General features: G+C 42.8%; 1 protein-coding gene across 2 annotated transcripts in view; it reads right to left on the bottom strand.

Moving 5' to 3' along the window:
- Positions 1 to 16,629, bottom strand: part of SLC25A27 (solute carrier family 25 member 27) — a 71,652-nt gene that overhangs the window by 29,534 nt on the left and 25,489 nt on the right. For both annotated transcript variants that reach the window (XM_068280183.1, XM_068280182.1), the window contains exon 5: positions 2,421 to 2,533. In XM_068280183.1, the coding sequence (XP_068136284.1) occupies positions 2,421 to 2,533 (113 nt within the window). The remainder of the gene's footprint in view (positions 1 to 2,420; positions 2,534 to 16,629) is intronic.

Here is a 16,629-nt window from a genome sequence, read left to right as displayed (position 1 = left end):
CGGCCCAGCAGGGCCTGAGCGGCAGCCATCGGCGGTGATGGACGAGCTGAGCTCGTCCATACCGCTAAGATGGTTAACTAATATGACTAATCTTGGGGAATGTCTGTTATTTCTGATAGTCTAATATTTTTTGTTCAGCTATACTCCTTAAATTCATGAGTGTGTAATTGTTGTTATGTCAGGTTTTCTGTCCTTCCTTCCTATTAGTACAGACTAACCAGCAAGCCTATTAGTAGGCTTGGAAATCTCCAGCTTTCTCGTTTTGAAATAGTTTCCAGTTCTGGACATTGACTTTTATCTTAACACTCGGTCTAATTTCTTCCAACTTCCATCATGCTTTTGCCATCTGTAACCACTGAGCCTACTTATTGGATGTTATCTTGCATACTATTTTGTACTAATGGTTTGTACTGATAATCTTAAAATTGAAATAAAAATAGTGTTACAAAAAAAAGAAATGGTAAGATTGGATGAAAAAAGTTGTACCATGTATGGGCACAGTATGATCTTTTGATCCATTTTTAGCCCTTAATAGCGTTCAAAAGTTTGCCAGCGGATTTCAGACTAATGGTGGCCATACATGGTACAATTTTTTCATTTTTTTTTTATTAGATAATTTTGTTCAATTATTCCGTTAGATGTAATATAAAGATTTTTCCAACATGTCTGATTGGATTTCTATTGGAAAAAACAGGATAATTGATTCTTTCTTCATGATCGAAAAAAAGATTCTTTTAGTCTTTCATTGGACAGTCTTTCACAGGAAAAATTTTACATTTTTATTGCACCATGTATGGGCACCTTAAAGGGATACTGTAGGGAGGTCGGGGGAAAATGAGTTGAAGTTACTCGGGGCTTCTAACAGTCCCCCGCAGACATCCTGTGCCCGCGTAGCCACTCACCGATGCTTGGCCCCGCCTCCGGTTCACTTCTGGAATTTCAGACTTTAAAGTCTGAAAACCACTGCGCCTGTGATGCCGTGTCCTCACTCCCGCTGATGGCACCAGGAGCACACGGCGCAGGCTCAGACCATACTGGGCCTGCACAGGACGCTCCTGGTGCCATCAGCGGGAGTGAGGACACGGCAACGCAGGCGCAGTGGTTTTCAGACTTTAAAGTCTGAAATCCCAGAAGTGAACCAGAGGCGGGGCCAGAGCATTGGGGAGTGGCTGCATGGGCACAGGATGTCTGTGGGGGACCATTAGAAGCCCCGGGTAACTTCAACTCATTTTCCCCCGACCCCCCTACAGCATCCCTTTAAAGAAAACCTATACTGAAAATTAAAAGTCAAAATAAACATACACAAGTCATACTTGCCTCCCGTGCAGTCTACTCCTCAATCTATTTTTCCTCTCCTGCGTCCTGTTTGTCCACTGTGATCAATAGAATTCTCCGTCCTCCATTTTGAAAATGGCTATTACCCCATAACAGCTTCCTGGTCAGCACACTGTTAAACTGTAACATCGCCCACTTGAGCCATAGGGAAACATGGACACATCAGTTCTCCTCTCAGCTGTAACTGACAGCAACTGATATATAATTGGCAGCAACTGATATATTTCAGTTCTGACAAAATGTTGTCAGAACTGGAAGGGATCACTGTAAGAAGAAAATGGTGAGCTTCTGAGAGGAACTGATGGCAAGGTAACTATGTAATGTTCATTTGAAGTTACCTCATGTGTTTATTTTAAATAATTTTACTCAGTACAGGTTCTCTTTAAGGGCTCAATTCACAAAGCATTACTGCATGCAGTAAAGAAGAAAACAACAGACTTTACATAACAATTTGTCAAATGGTTCATTCACAAACTAAAATTATCAACTACAGGTAGTCCCTGGTTAACGAACGAGATAGGAACTGTAGGTTTGTTCTTAACCTGAATCTGTTCTTAAGTTGGAACATTGTGCCATCTCTGTCCCCTGTACCTCCTCTGTGCCCCCCTGTGCCTCTAGTGTCCCCCTCTGTGTCACCTCTGTTCCCCTGTGCCTCCAGTGTCCCCCTCTGTGTCACCTCTGCCCTCTGTACCTGCTTATACAAGTTTAAAAGCCATTTTTTCTTTGAATTTTTTAAAATCTATGTTCTCAAAAACTACATGTCCAATTTGAAAAACAAATGTTTGACTTGTTCTAGGAAAACACAGAATCCATGCCGTTTGTATCGGCGGGTCATTCTTAAGTCAGGGACTACCAGTAGTAAGGTAAATTACCAAACCTGTGAAGTAAGTACCGCTTGTGTTATCCATTTGTGAATAAACATTTATGAGGTAAACCTCAGTTCCCACTATCAGTATTCTGGCGCCCATTTTTCCTCACCCCTTTTTGCAGAAAAGCGGCTGTGCTGCCCAACAAGCGCACAGTTCCCCCTAGCCACATATCAGTGATACATAAGGAAGTCTCTTCTCAGCATAAGGTTCATTTACCTCCCATATTTACCAGTGCAGCTCTCTGAACGTTCGGCACCCAGCCAGCCCACAGGCCGCGGATCCCTCCTTTAGACACGATGGAAACAAAAGCATGATGAACACCCCGGAATCTGTAAGGGACATGCAAACAGCCAGTAATGCTGAAAGAGGACATTTCTAATCAGTATCAGACAGGGGCTGCAAAACATTGTACTGAGTCAAACGCTACCAATTTCACCAGCTTGTGATCAGTTATCAGCTGAAATGCGATCAAGGTAAACCTGGATCGCTACTATTTTATAGATTTCCAATTGGCTGGGATCAGGCCATTACCTATCACCTCAGCTACACATGTACTCACTACGACCAGGGCCAGATTTAAGCCAAGGCCACCTAGGCCATGGCCCAGGGCACAACAGGATCAAGAGCGGGTGGGCAGTAGGCTATACTGGAGGGAAGGGTCACCTGGCAATCTATACTGGAGGGAGGGGGGTTATCAGGCTGTCTATATGGAAGGGGGGAGGGTTATTTGACTTCTTATACTAGGGGGGGGGGGGAAGAGTCATTAGTCTATGTAAAGTGGAGGAGAGTGGTGGGTCATCTGGCTATCTATACTGAAGGGGGCAGCTGCTGCTGACAGTGGCCTTGGTCGGTAAAGAGTACAAATCCGGCCCTGACTACGACCTCAGCAAGTTTCTTTACTGCTTTAGGCTTGGTTCACACATAAATCTGCACATTTCCAGTCCTGTTCTGTCAGTTCTGCATCAGTTTTCAATCAGTTTTACATGAATGGATTGGAACTGTACATATCTTTAGTGTGAACACACCCATAGAAAACTGATACAGAACTGACAGGACAGGACTGAATGGAAATGTACAGATTTATGTGTGAACACATCCATAGAAACTCATAGAAAACTGATGCCAACTTATAACCAAAAGAGTGACAGTCTATTTACTATTAGTGGTTTATTACGATCACTTTAGTGTACAGTTAGGTTATCGTAATTGTCCTGGGATTTGAACTGGCAAAAGTTTAGCAAACCTGAAGTGAGGAAACACACTAGAAACATAACTGTGCAGAGGGAAGGCTCTGGATACCATAGAACAGGGGTCTCAAACTCAATTTACCTGGGGGCCGCAGGAGGCAAAGTCAGGATGAGGCTGGGCTGCATAAGGAATTTCACAATCGTGGCGCATCGCCGCCTCTGCCCGCCCCTCTCACTCTTTCTTCACAGAGAGGGGCGGGGAGAGGCGGCGATTGACATCAGGAGGGGCAGAGCTGAAGCTGAAAGCTCTGCCCCTTCCAGGAAATGCCGGCGGATTGCCCCCCGGGGGATTTGGGGGCTCTGCAGCCCTCGTTTAGCGGCGGGGATGCAGCGGATTACTTGGGAGCACTGAAGCGAACTATAAGGAAGCTTTTGCCAGCGAGGGCCACAAAATATTGCATCGAGGGCCACAAATGGCCGGCGGGCCGCGAGTTTGAGACCCCTGCCATAGAACCTTCACGGTCATCGTTCTGTCCCGTCATTCCTCCTCTGTCCCCTTTGAAGTTATTCAACCTGCTTGGTTTGCTTTAGCCGCTTAGGGCCGGTTCACATTAGCGTTTTTCCGGGAACGTAACCGGAATGTATACTGTACAAACGGAACGGATGTGAATGGATCCAATGTTAACCTATGGATCCATTCACATGCCTCCGTTGTTACGGATACGTTCCGGTCCCCGGATTTAAAACTTGCTGCAGGCCCTAATTTTCCAGACCGTTCTGCTTAGCGGAACGGATCCGGACAACAAATGTTGCAGCATTTGGGGCATTGTAAAACAAAACGTTTCTGGGGGCGGAGCCAGCGCTCGATGCAGCTAGACGTGTTCTAACTGAGCTCCTGCATTGCCGCTTAATCCGGGGCTAAAATCCTCTACCACAGCACATCTTTTTACAGCAGACCCCTCGGATCCAGCAGTGTGACACCCCTGTTACATTCCTACCGCAATGCCGAGGGAAAAAAATCAGCAAACAACGGCGGAGAAGCTTGCCCGCTTCCAACGGCCAGACCCTCAAGATGGCGACGCGGCCTGCAACCATGAGGCAAATACAGCCGAGGACAGCTCATCCAGCGATACGGAACCTCCGACACTGGTTCCGATCCCGGAGGCAGAAGAACCTACTCTTACCGTCATATACGCTAATCTCCTAGCAGCTATAGCCGAATCCAAGACCTGCCTTACGTCCAAGATTGAAGAGATGCGGGTGGAGGTAGGCCTCCTGAGACAGGATCTAAGCAATCTGCGTCAGAGAACAACGGATGCAGAAGCCAGAATCTCTACTCTAGAAGGGCAAATGAAGCCGGTCCCAGGACAAATTCAACGGCTACAAACATCAGGTACTGCTACTTGGGAAAAAATAGACGATATGGAAAATCGCTTAAGGCGAAATAATGTCCGCTTGATCGGGCTGCCAGAAAGGGAGGAGGGCACAAATCCTGAAGCTTTTATGGAACAATGGGTAAAGAATACACTCGGCACAGAGGGCCTCTCCAATGCTTTTGTAGTAGAACGTGCCCACAGGATCCCAGGCCGTGCGCCACAACCTGGCGCCCCAGCAAGGCCATTTATTGCACGCTTCCTTAACTTTAGGGACCGGGATACTGTCCTGAAGCTAGCACGGGAGAAAGGAGATATCATCCATGGCAATACTAAAATTCAAGTCTTTCCAGACTTTTCGCTTGCACTGCAAAAACGGAGAGCTACATTTTTTGACATTAAAAAGAAGCTTCGGGACAAAGGAATCTCTTACTCCATGATTTACCCAGCCAGACTGAGAATCATACACGAAGGCAAGACCCTTTTTTTTGACAATCCTAAAAGTGCACTGCAATTTTTTGAGCAGAACTTCAGGGACCGTTAAGCTCTCTTGCTGCTTCCTCCTGTTAGAACAGCTTAAATAGTATATATACGAGCAGACTTAGTCTGGTATTGTACTGTATGTTGATATTAGATGTCCCAAAAGCTCTGTGCACTTATCTCCCTCATTGATCTTTATGCAATGTGTGCCTATGTTATGCTGATTTAATAAGCAATCTGCTAAAATATGACAGTGGCAGCTACTAATCTGACCTTCCTCTGTACAGGGCTCACAAATGCCAAAGGCCTGCTATATTATATACTGCTGTTAATATATGTAATACATAACATACATATAATACACTGCTTTTAGTGGCCACCTATACGCGCATGCGGCTTCTCAGTGAGCCATGCTGCATACCCCCACTAGTGGAGTAATCCACAAATCAATCAGTGAGATAGTTGCAAGCAAGCAACCTCACTTCAGGAGTTGTGTTTTTTATGGTTATATTTGTTGTTTGCAAGTGCTATGTTTACGGCACTTACACTTCTCTGATTTTGCAATAATCAATAACCGTTCATTCAGACGGAAAATATGCACCATAGTTAGGTTCATCAGATGTACATTAGTTTTGGAGGATGGGAGAGAAAGAGTAATATGGAGATGGGTATACTACATATGTTGGTGTGACAAATTGGGCCGTGACTCCGAGACCCGCCAAATAACCTCTATTCAATTACCAAATGGGTAAGAACCTAAAAATCTTATCATGGAATGTGCGGGGCTGGGTACCACAATGAAGCGGAATTTAGTCTTTACTTATGCCAAAAAATACGATCCAGATATTCTTCTTCTCCAGGAAACCCATTTAACCTTGGAAACCATAGCTAAGATTCGAAGACATTGGGTGGGTTGGTCTCAACATTCTGTATTTACCTCTAATTCAAGAGGAGTTTCGATTTTAGTGCATAAACGATTAAAATGGGAACCTCTATCCTTTAAAATAGACCCAGGGGGAAGATACGTATATGTTCATGCAAGAGTAGATTTTTTTTCTTTAAAACTGCTCGCAGTATATATACCCCCATCTGCTTCATTGGAGGTGCTCCGCCCAATTATTTCATCAATATTAAATGATGGTGGAACTCATGTGGTATGTATGGGTGATTTTAATTGCACGATGAATGATGAGATAGATAGATTTCCATGCACCGATGGCAGACGAACTCAAAGGCCCACACCGCTGGCTGAGTGGTCGAGGTCTCTTGACTGGTTCGACGGGTGGCGAGTTTTACATCCAAATTCTTGTGAATTCTCCTGTTATGCGCCTGCTCGGAAATCATTATCTCGTATTGACCTGGCGTTGGTTAATACTGAAGCACTACGTCTGCTAAGAACTATTGAATACCTAAATAGAGGAATTTCAGACCATTCCCCTTTATTGATATCTTTATTTATGTCACAAGACAATGTGCGACCAACATGGAAGTTAAATCCCTTTTGGTTAAGTCTTTTTCCGCAACCAGATCGTACAATAGAACAAATTACTAACTATTTTTCTGTAAATACTAGCACCAGCGCTGGGCCAATAGTGTGGGATGCATTCAAGTGTTATCTGAGGGGGTGCATACATTCTACAATTTCTTATATCAAGAGGGAAACCAGTGCAAAAGAGAATGATTTATCTCAGAAATGCTCTGAATTGGAACAAGCCTATATTAATAATCCGTCGGATCAGTCTAGAAGGGCTTGGCTGCTAGCACAGCGTGAATTAAATATTTTTTTAAATCATAAATCTAAACAGAAAATATTTTTCTCAAGGCAAAATTACTTTGAGAATGGGAATTTTACTGGTCGTCTGCTAGCTCAGATGGCTCATGGCCATAGAGAATCTGCAACGATCACTAATATTCAAAAACAGGATGGGTGCCTGGTCCGGTCCACTCCAGACATTCTGGAAGCCTTTACTCAATTCTATGAAAATCTATATACCTCACAGATAAATACATGTACTGAGGATATTAAAACATATCTAGCTGACTGCCAATTCCCTTGTCTATCCGAGGAGCAAGTTAGAGCTCTAGATGCTCCCTTTACTTTAGATGAGATAGACATAGCTATTACTTCCCTACAATCAAATAAGGCCCCAGGCCCTGACGGATTCCCAGTGGATCTATATAAAAGATATAGAGAACACTTAACATCAGAACTTTTTAGTCTATTCTCTTCAATTAGCTCGTCCTGGGAAATACCAGATAGTTGGAACGAGGCTACCATAATAGTCTTATTGAAACCAGGCAAAGACTCACTTCAATGTGGGTCATACAGACCGATATCATTATTAAATTCAGATTATAAGATTTTTACAAAACTTCTTACAAATAGGTTACATAAATGTATTCTAGATATCGTCCATCCAGATCAAACTGGATTTATGCCAGGAAAAAGCACCTCAATAAATATAAGACGCACTCTGGTTCACTCTCAAATCCAACATAATGTAACAGGTGATAGGGCCTTGGTGTCATTAGACACTATGAAAGCATTCGATTCCATAGAGTGGGATTTCCTATTTGTATGTCTGGAGAGGTTTGGATTCGGCCCCAAATTTGTGGGCTGGGTGAGGACCTTATATAGGACCCCAAAGGCTAGAATTAGCATTAATGGACAGGTATCAAAATATTTTACTCTACAACGTGGAACCCGTCAAGGGTGTCCCCTCTCCCCGTATTTATTCTTCCTGGCTATTGAAGCTCTAGCAATAAAAGTAAGGTCGTCCCAGTTGCTGCGTGGTCTAACACTAGGCTCCCGCACAGATATCATTGGCCTATATGCTGATGATGTCATATTATATTTGGAGGATACATGTTCTTCCTTACGTGGAGCTATGTCTCTTATTAATACTTTTAGCCTATATTCTGGACTACGTACTAACTGGGACAAGTCATGCATTATGCCCTTGGATAAAGAAACTATCAGTCTCTCACCTAACGAATGTCCTTTGCAAGTTGTGAACCAGTTTAGATACCTTGGAATTATTATCACTAAATCAGCTTCTGAATTCTACAAGGCCAATATACTTCCATTAATACAGGAATTATCTGATAAATGTAAAACGTGGGGTAAATTACCTCTAGCAGTAATAGGCCGAGTAAATATCCTTAAAATGATATCCCTTCCAAAAATTTCATATATTATGCAACATTCTGCGATCCCGATTAAAAAGTCCTTTTTTACCAAACTCAATAGCATAATATCCACATTTATCTGGGGAGGCAAGAGAGCTAAAATAAGGTTACAACTACTCACGAGACCCATAGATGAAGGAGGGCTGGGTCTCCCAGACTTCTATCTTTATTACATAGCAGGCCAACTTAGGTATCTACAATCATGGATGCCGGACCAGACCCCTATCCCATCAGAAGCCTTTCTGGCAGAATATGCTTCCAATAAAAATCTATTTACATTGCTGGAATCAGGTTCAAAAGGGACTACCCACACTCTTACTCCTCTACATAAACTTGCTTTACAGATATGGAGAGGCAGCAAGAGAATATATAAATATAAGGAAATCCCTCCTGAAACCCCACTCTGGTCGAATCCTTCACTTACACACTTATTATCTCTCCCTGACTCTACATTTTGGAAAACCAGGGGTGTATCCACCTTGGCTCATGTGATCTCTAGTAATCAAAATATATTATCCATGACAGAAATTACTCGAATGTATCAGGTACCCAGCTCTGCACTGCTTAGAACTTTTCAACTTAGGCACGCTCTTAAAGCACAATTTGGTAAATTGCCCATACCGATCTCAGACTATCCACTAATAGGTGTCCTTAGGACACAAGGCGCCCAGGGATTACTTTCTTACCTTTATACTCACCTCTTAAACGCCAAGTCAGATTGCCAAACAATTCCAGGGATAGCCAAGTGGGAACTAGGTGGTATAGCAGTTGAAGAGGAAGAATGGGATGATTTTTTCTTATCGGTCAGATTGTCCTCTGCAGCTGCTCACAACCGATTGATTCAACTTTATATATTGCATCAAGCCTATTGGTCTCCTGTCTCAATGTATAATAAAAAAACTCAAGGACAATGATAACTGTCCGAAATGTGGTAGCACTAAAGCAGATTTTGTCCATTTAATCTGGTCGTGCCCAGTAATAGTGGACTTTTGGAATCAAGTCATTAATATCTTGTCCTCTTTCTGTAATGTCCCACTTACAATATCTCCTAAGCTTTGTCTATTTGGTTTGATGGATGAAATAGAAGGTCAACACCACCATCGGATATTTCTTCGAGAGTCTTTATTTCTTGCAAGAAAAACAATAGTCTTAAAATGGCTTGCCCCTGAAATACCACAGATATCACATTGGAAGTCCTTAATTTTAGAAACCATCCAATTTGAAAAGGTGCTATACTCACACCGAAAATGTCCTAATAAGTTTGAAAAGGTGTGGAATGACTGGCTGGAGTCTCGGAGCACGGTTCAATTGTAGATATATGAAAACAGTCCCGTCTATATATCTATTCGGAAATATTACCCCAAGGTACCAAAACCGGAATGTATGCCCTCTACACCATACCTCCATGTTTTGTTTTGTTTTGTGTTTGTTTTTGTTTAGTTAAAGTTAATTCGTTGCTCCTATTTGATACTAAGTGCTCCTTAATTCTGCGGTTTTATCAGAAATAGACCAAATTAGTCTAAAAAAGAATATCACACATTTCTATTTTGTATCATATATTTGAGTTAAACATGTAATTAGCAGTGACAGACAATATTATATGTCCTATATAAGGGACGAATATGACTATTGTATACTCAGCTGATTCGTTATTCGTATAATTTCTAATATCCGCATTAATATTTCACTGATACCGTGTATTATGTGGTCGCTGTGATATATATTTTGTACATGTTTTTCTTTAATAAAACAAATTTAAAAAAAAAAAAAAAAAAAAAAAAAAACGTTTCTTCATACTAGTAAAGAAACGGACCATTCCACGGGGGATGGGGGTGCGAATCTGAGAGAGGGGATGTTGAGGGAGGGTGCAGCAGCTGGGCGGGTGGGTGAGGGAGGGTTTATACATACCAAATCTTATGTAGCAGCCGGCGGTAGAGGCTTCAGTCTTCCGCATCATGTGACTATATGACGCGTCATGTGACTAGTCAAAATGACGCGCTGTGTAGTCACAGCAGAACAAAAGGAAGCCTCTACCGCCAGCTGCTACTGAAGATTAGTTATGTATTTGCTGAGTGAAAACGGATCCGATCAATCATTGATCAGATCCCTTTTCACTATGTCAACTGGGCCGTGGACAGAGCCATCCAGATCCGGTGAAGCGGAGACCGGATCTGCTCACCGGATCCTTTTTGTCTGAAACGCTAATGTGAACCGGGCCTTAAGCCTATCTGGACGAATATTCTCGTCCAAGTTTTCCATGCCGGCAGTTGGGGGAAGTGAAGCAAAGCTTCTCCGAGCTAACAGCAGTGCCTGTGATGAATGGACATGACGCTGATCAGGGGCCATGTCCAATCATAATAAAGAACGTGAATGAACAGAGAAAAAAAAAAAGACTAAACAGTTCCTAGGAAAACCAGGAACTGTTTCTAGCGCCATCTAGTGGCGAAAAGTTAAATTACACACTACACATTTTATAATTAAAAATATTAATTTATTTTAAACATTTTCAAAGCACTCTCCCCACACTCCAGTTAGTAAAGTAAATAGATTGAAAAAAAAGTTAAAAAAATAATCCATAAATAGTTGCTTTAGGGACTCAGTTTTTTTTTATATGTATGTCATGAGGGTATATTGCTGTTATTTTAGTGCATAAGGGCTTATAATTGATGGGACACAAAAAAAAAAGAAACAGAAAAAATACACCTTTATTTCCACATTATATATTAACGACATACATTGTGCTAGGGACATATTTTAAATGTTGTAATAGCCAAGACTAATGGGCAAATAAAATGTGTGGGTTTTATTTATAGTAGCATTGTTTATTTTAAAACTATAGAGGATGGAATTGGAGAAAGTGTGTGTGTGTGTGTGTGTGTGTGTGTGTGTGTGTGTGTGTGTGTGTGTGTGTGTGTGTGTGTGTGTGTGTGTGTGTGTGTGTGTGTGTGTGTGTGTGTGTGTGTGTGTGTGTGTGTGTGTGTGTGTGTGTGTGTGTGTGTGCGTGCGTGCATACAGCCTATAAAAAGCATAGAAAACAAAGTAATTACTGAAAACCAGTATCGTTCACAAAAAGCTTAATTTGTGGCGAAAAAAAGCAAGATATAGATAATTTATAAGTGAGGAGTAGTGATAAATTTATTTGGCGAATGAATAGGAGGAGCGTTGACAAAGGGAAATTGCTTCCGTCCTAAAGGTCAAAACACCTGTGGGCTAAAGTGGTTAAACACATTTATGACTTAGGTTTGCTTAAAGTTAGTTAACTGCAAAGGTTAAAGTGAACCTGATGGGGCAAAAACAAAAAGTTAGATCCGGCGTTCCTCAACCAGGGTTCCACGGAACCCTGGGGTTCCGTAACAACCCCTCAGGGGTTCCGCAACGTTTTGGTACTTCTGCGGGAGAGATTTGTCCCGCTATCTCCTCCCGTAGGACAAAAATAGTCCCACTGATGCTACCGGTGGATTGATTCAATCCGCGGTGCATCATTCCGCTCTCTTATAGGGCAGTTTTTGCGCCCTTCAGTGATGCGGCGCAGAGCAGTGTGGTGGGCCTGTGTGAGAGGAGACAGTGAAGGAGACGGCTGAGGAGACGCATCGAGGGCTCGGAGTGACAGCTGAGGAGACGGATCGAGGGCATTCACTTGGTGAGTATATTAATTGGGCCTGTGACTCAGCAGCATGCACTCATGGTAATACAGTATCGTGGATGGCTGGATGATAGCTGACTGGGGGCCTGTTACTTTCCCCACTTACCCCACACGCTGAAACACGGAGGCTGGAAGTTATTCCTGCCTACATATACTGTAGAAATCCATGCCTGGTTACTTATATTGGGGGTCCCTATTCCTGACTACATACACTGGAAAGTATGCCTGGTTACCTGCCTGATTGCCACATTGTATACAGGGATGATAAATGCATTTTTTTATGTGAGATGATTACTGCATTTGCTGTGGTGGTAGATTGGTGCAATTTATATGTGCAACAACCCCACATATAAAATGCAACATTCAACCCCCATAGTAAATGTAGCAATTATCCCACATATTACATGGGGTAATTACTTCATTTCATATGGTTGATAATAGCTGCATGTGGCATGGAAGTTGATTTGTGCATTGCATATGTGAGGGTGATTGCTGAATTTCATGTGGGGATCATCTCTAGGTTTCCTGATGTCATTTCTAGCAAGTTAGGATGAGACACTAAGTGGATTTAGTGGACATTTTTGTTTACACTTCCACTATTTCCTTTTGTTTTATGTTTAGAGGTTTTCTTTTTTTTTGTATTAAACAGCTTTATTGAGCAGATCAACAGATATACAAAGCTTTTGAAAGCAGAACAAATAAAACACAAGGTATTAACATACCAACTAAACATCAAGAAAATAAGGGGGAGCATATGAAGGACATAGCAGGGATAGTTGGGCCGTCCGGCCTGGGAAATGGGGTATCTAGTACCTCCTTCTGAGATCCCAGGGGTCAGTCCGTCCTATCTGCCCTTGATGTATGATTATATTGCTCCCTCTGACACATACATAGAACTAAAAAAAAAAACATACATAAAAACAAGAGACAGAAAACAAAAAAAGGAAAGAACGAGCTATCGAGATACATTCCTGCATATGGTATCTGGTTACAGGAGCCCTGAATAATTCCAATCCTGTATATCATTCTATAATAACTGAATACATATGTCCAAGGGAGGTTAAGAACTCCTATATGTTTTCCAGGGTTCCCAAATGAGATCAAATCTTGTCATATTCTCAATACTATAAAAATATACCCGATCCATTATCATCATTAGGTCTAGACGTTGGGTAACTAGTGATAACTCTAGATCTGTAGATTTCCATTTGAAGGCTATTGACCACTGAGCGGCTAGTAGCATATATCTATATAAAGGCCTAAATCTACCTGGCACTTCCTCATTGAAGGTATATAACAGGGCCTGGGAGGCGGATAACGAAACCGGGAAGCCAAACACCTCCCGAATCATGGTTTTCCATGAGTCCCAGAACCGCTGTGCTCTGGGGCAGTCCCAAAAGACATGCAGTATCGTTCCCTCCATTCCACACCCTCTAAAGCAAGTCGATGGGACCAAGGGATATATTTTATGAATTTTAGCCGGGGTGTAATACCAGCGAAACAAGATCTTGAGTGCCGTGTCCTTGACCATATTAGATTTGACTACACCAGAGACAGCGGTTCGGATATAAGACCAATCTGTTAGATCAAATTGAGTTCCTAAGTCGCGCTCCCAGGCTCTCATATATATCAATTTATTCTCACTATCACAACCTATCAACTGGGCATATAGAGATGAGATTAATCCTTTTCGTCGTGAAAATCCAAAATAGAGTGACTCAAACATTGAAGGTTCAAACTCTGGGGGTGAAGGAAAAATGGAGGAGAAGTAATGTTTTATTTGACAAAAGCGGAATACCTCCTCCGGGGGAGCGTCTTGACTAAATCTGAGCATGTTAAATGTAATTGGAACATCACTAATCCAGAATTTATTAGCAGTAAAAAGGCCTTTATCCCTCCACCAGGAAAACAGTTGTGGGTTCCTAAAAGCCGGAATAAAACGAGGAATACCAAAAATGGAGATCCTGGAGGAGGGGAGGGTCATAAGCTTATATGAAGGGGCAATTGAGAGCCACAGCTTAGTCAGTGACGATACAATCCTGTTCCTGCCAGCGAGAGTTGATATGTCTCTTTTAGATACAACCGTGACCAATGTAGATAAGTAAAATGGGAAGACTGTGGTAGTGTTTAGAGGTTTTCATCTTGAAAAGGATAAGTGTGGGATCAATGTGGCACTTTGTGAGGAAGAGGTGTGAGATGGAGGAAGATGACAGTAGGCCTGGGCCTAGTACAGAAAGCACTGATCAGGCTTCTGATGATGAAGCAGCAGTACACTGTGAAAATAAAGACAGCAAAAAAGTCCGTCTTTATAATGAAAGCTACCTATCACTACGATTTACTTGGATTGGTGATCCAACGTGCCCTGTTCCATGGTGCATAGACTGTGGCAAAAAACTTGCCAATGCTGCAACGGTTCCAGCAAAACTGAAAAGGCACTTTACTACCCATCACGGCCGTTTGACAAGCAAAAGTACAGCATATTTTAAACGGCTATTGCAGTCTCAAAGCAAGCAGGGTCAGGCCTTTGTTAAGAAAGTCACAGTGAGTGAAAAGGCGCAGGAAGCAAGTTACTTAGTGGCAGAACTTCTTGCCCAGAAAAGGTCACACAATTGCAGAGAATCTCATTATGCCAACATGTAAAATTATAGTGAGAAAAATGCTTGGTGAAGATGCTGCAAGAGAAATTGAAAAAGTTGCACTGTCAGACAGCACGATAAGTCAGCGCTTCGATGACATGTCACGTGATGCTGAGGAAGTGCTGTCTAGTCAGCTGAAAACCAGCAGCTTTGCTATACAGGTGGATGAATCCACAGATATCACCAATAAGTGTCATATTATGTCATTTGTTAGGTTTGTAAATGATGGAGAAATTTTAAGAAAACTTTTTCTGCTGCAAGGAGCTGCCTGAAACGAGTAAAGGCCAAGATATATTTACCGTATTTTTCGGACTATAAGACGCTCTGGACTATAAGACGCACCCAGGTTTAGAAGGCAAAAACCAGGGAAAAAAGAAATACTAAGCCTAGGTGCATCCATGGTCCAGGAGTGTCTTATGGACCTTTACCCCCTCCCCAAGATGTCTCTAAATTACACTGCCTAACTTTACTAACCACTGCTGCCTCCACTAATTATACTACATTTCACAAATCCACTGATACCACCTTCTCCAGCTACACTACACTACACTACACTACACAAACCCCTGCTCTCCCCCAAAACACTAGCTATGTATGCTAACCACTACAATATAAATGAGATCTATCTCACCTATCCAGCCTGGGTGGCATCTGTTCCCTGCTTCAGTAATAAACCTGTCCCCGCAGCAATAGCCCGATGAGTTTTCCCCGCATCAGCAATGAGCCTGTCACCGCAGCGAGGAGGCAGCAGCTCAATACGAAGTTTCCCAGCATCAGTCAGAGTGTCCGTGGGAGGAGGCAGCCAACCGATAAAAAGTTTTCACGCATCAGCCAGAATGTCCGTGGGAGGAGGCAGCCACTCGATACAAAGTTTCCCCGCATCAGCCAGAATGTCCGTGGGAGGAGGCAGCCACTCGATACAAAGTTTCCCCGCATCAGCCAGAATGTCCGTGGGAGGAGGCAGCCACTCGATACAAAGTTTCCCCGCATCAGCCAGAATGTCCGTGGGAGGAGGCAGCCACTCGATACAAAGTTCCCCCGCATCAGCCAGAATGTCCGTGGGAGGAGGCAGCCACTCGATACAAAGTTCCCCGCATCAGCCAGAATGTCCGTGGGAGGAGGCAGCCACTCGATACAAAGTTCCCCGCATCAGCCAGAATGTCCGTGGGAGGAGGCAGCCACTCGATACAAAGTTCCCCGCATCAGCCAAAATGTCCGTGCGCCCCCATATAGGTAAAAGCTGCATTCGGACTATAAGACGCAGTAACTTTTTCATCCCACTTTTGGGGGAGAAAAAGTGCGTCTTATAGTCCGAAAAATACGGTAATATTTCAACTTTTTATCTAGAAGAAAAAGGTCTGTCTTGGGCAAACTGTGTTGGCATATGTACAGACGGCGCACCATCAATGGTTGGCTCAATGAGAGGGTTTGCTTTGCTTGTCAGGAAGGAAAATCAGGGTGTTGTCACAACACTCTGCTTTCTTCACAGGGAGGTCCTGGTGTCAAAATCTCTTGGAGAAGAAATGAAAAAAAGTGCTGGATGAGGTCACAAAAATGTTTAACTTTATAAAACAAAGACCACTTCATTCAAGAATGTTTAAAAAACTGTGTGAAGACATGGACAAAGAACATGTAAATCTACTGCTTCATAATGAAATAAGGTGGCTAACCAGAGGAAGAGTTCTCGACCGGGTATTTGAGCTTAAGGCTACTTTCCCACCAAGACGTTGCGTTTTAGGGGACGTTAAGGTCGCATAACGTGCCCCTAACGCAACGCATGGTGGTATTGAAGTTGGACGTCAGATTGAGCCGCGTTATGCGGCTCTCAAAGCAGCTGCTCCAGGTTAGTGATAGGAAGTCCGGATCTTTTTAAGGATTTGGATCATTTGAATCGGATCATTGAACCGAATCATTTGA

Source organism: Hyperolius riggenbachi, chromosome 4 (assembly GCF_040937935.1).
Source record: "Hyperolius riggenbachi isolate aHypRig1 chromosome 4, aHypRig1.pri, whole genome shotgun sequence".
Lineage (NCBI taxonomy): Eukaryota > Metazoa > Chordata > Amphibia > Anura > Hyperoliidae > Hyperolius > Hyperolius riggenbachi.
The sequence above is the reverse complement of the archived record's forward strand: the minus strand, read 5'-3'. Positions and strand labels throughout refer to the sequence as shown.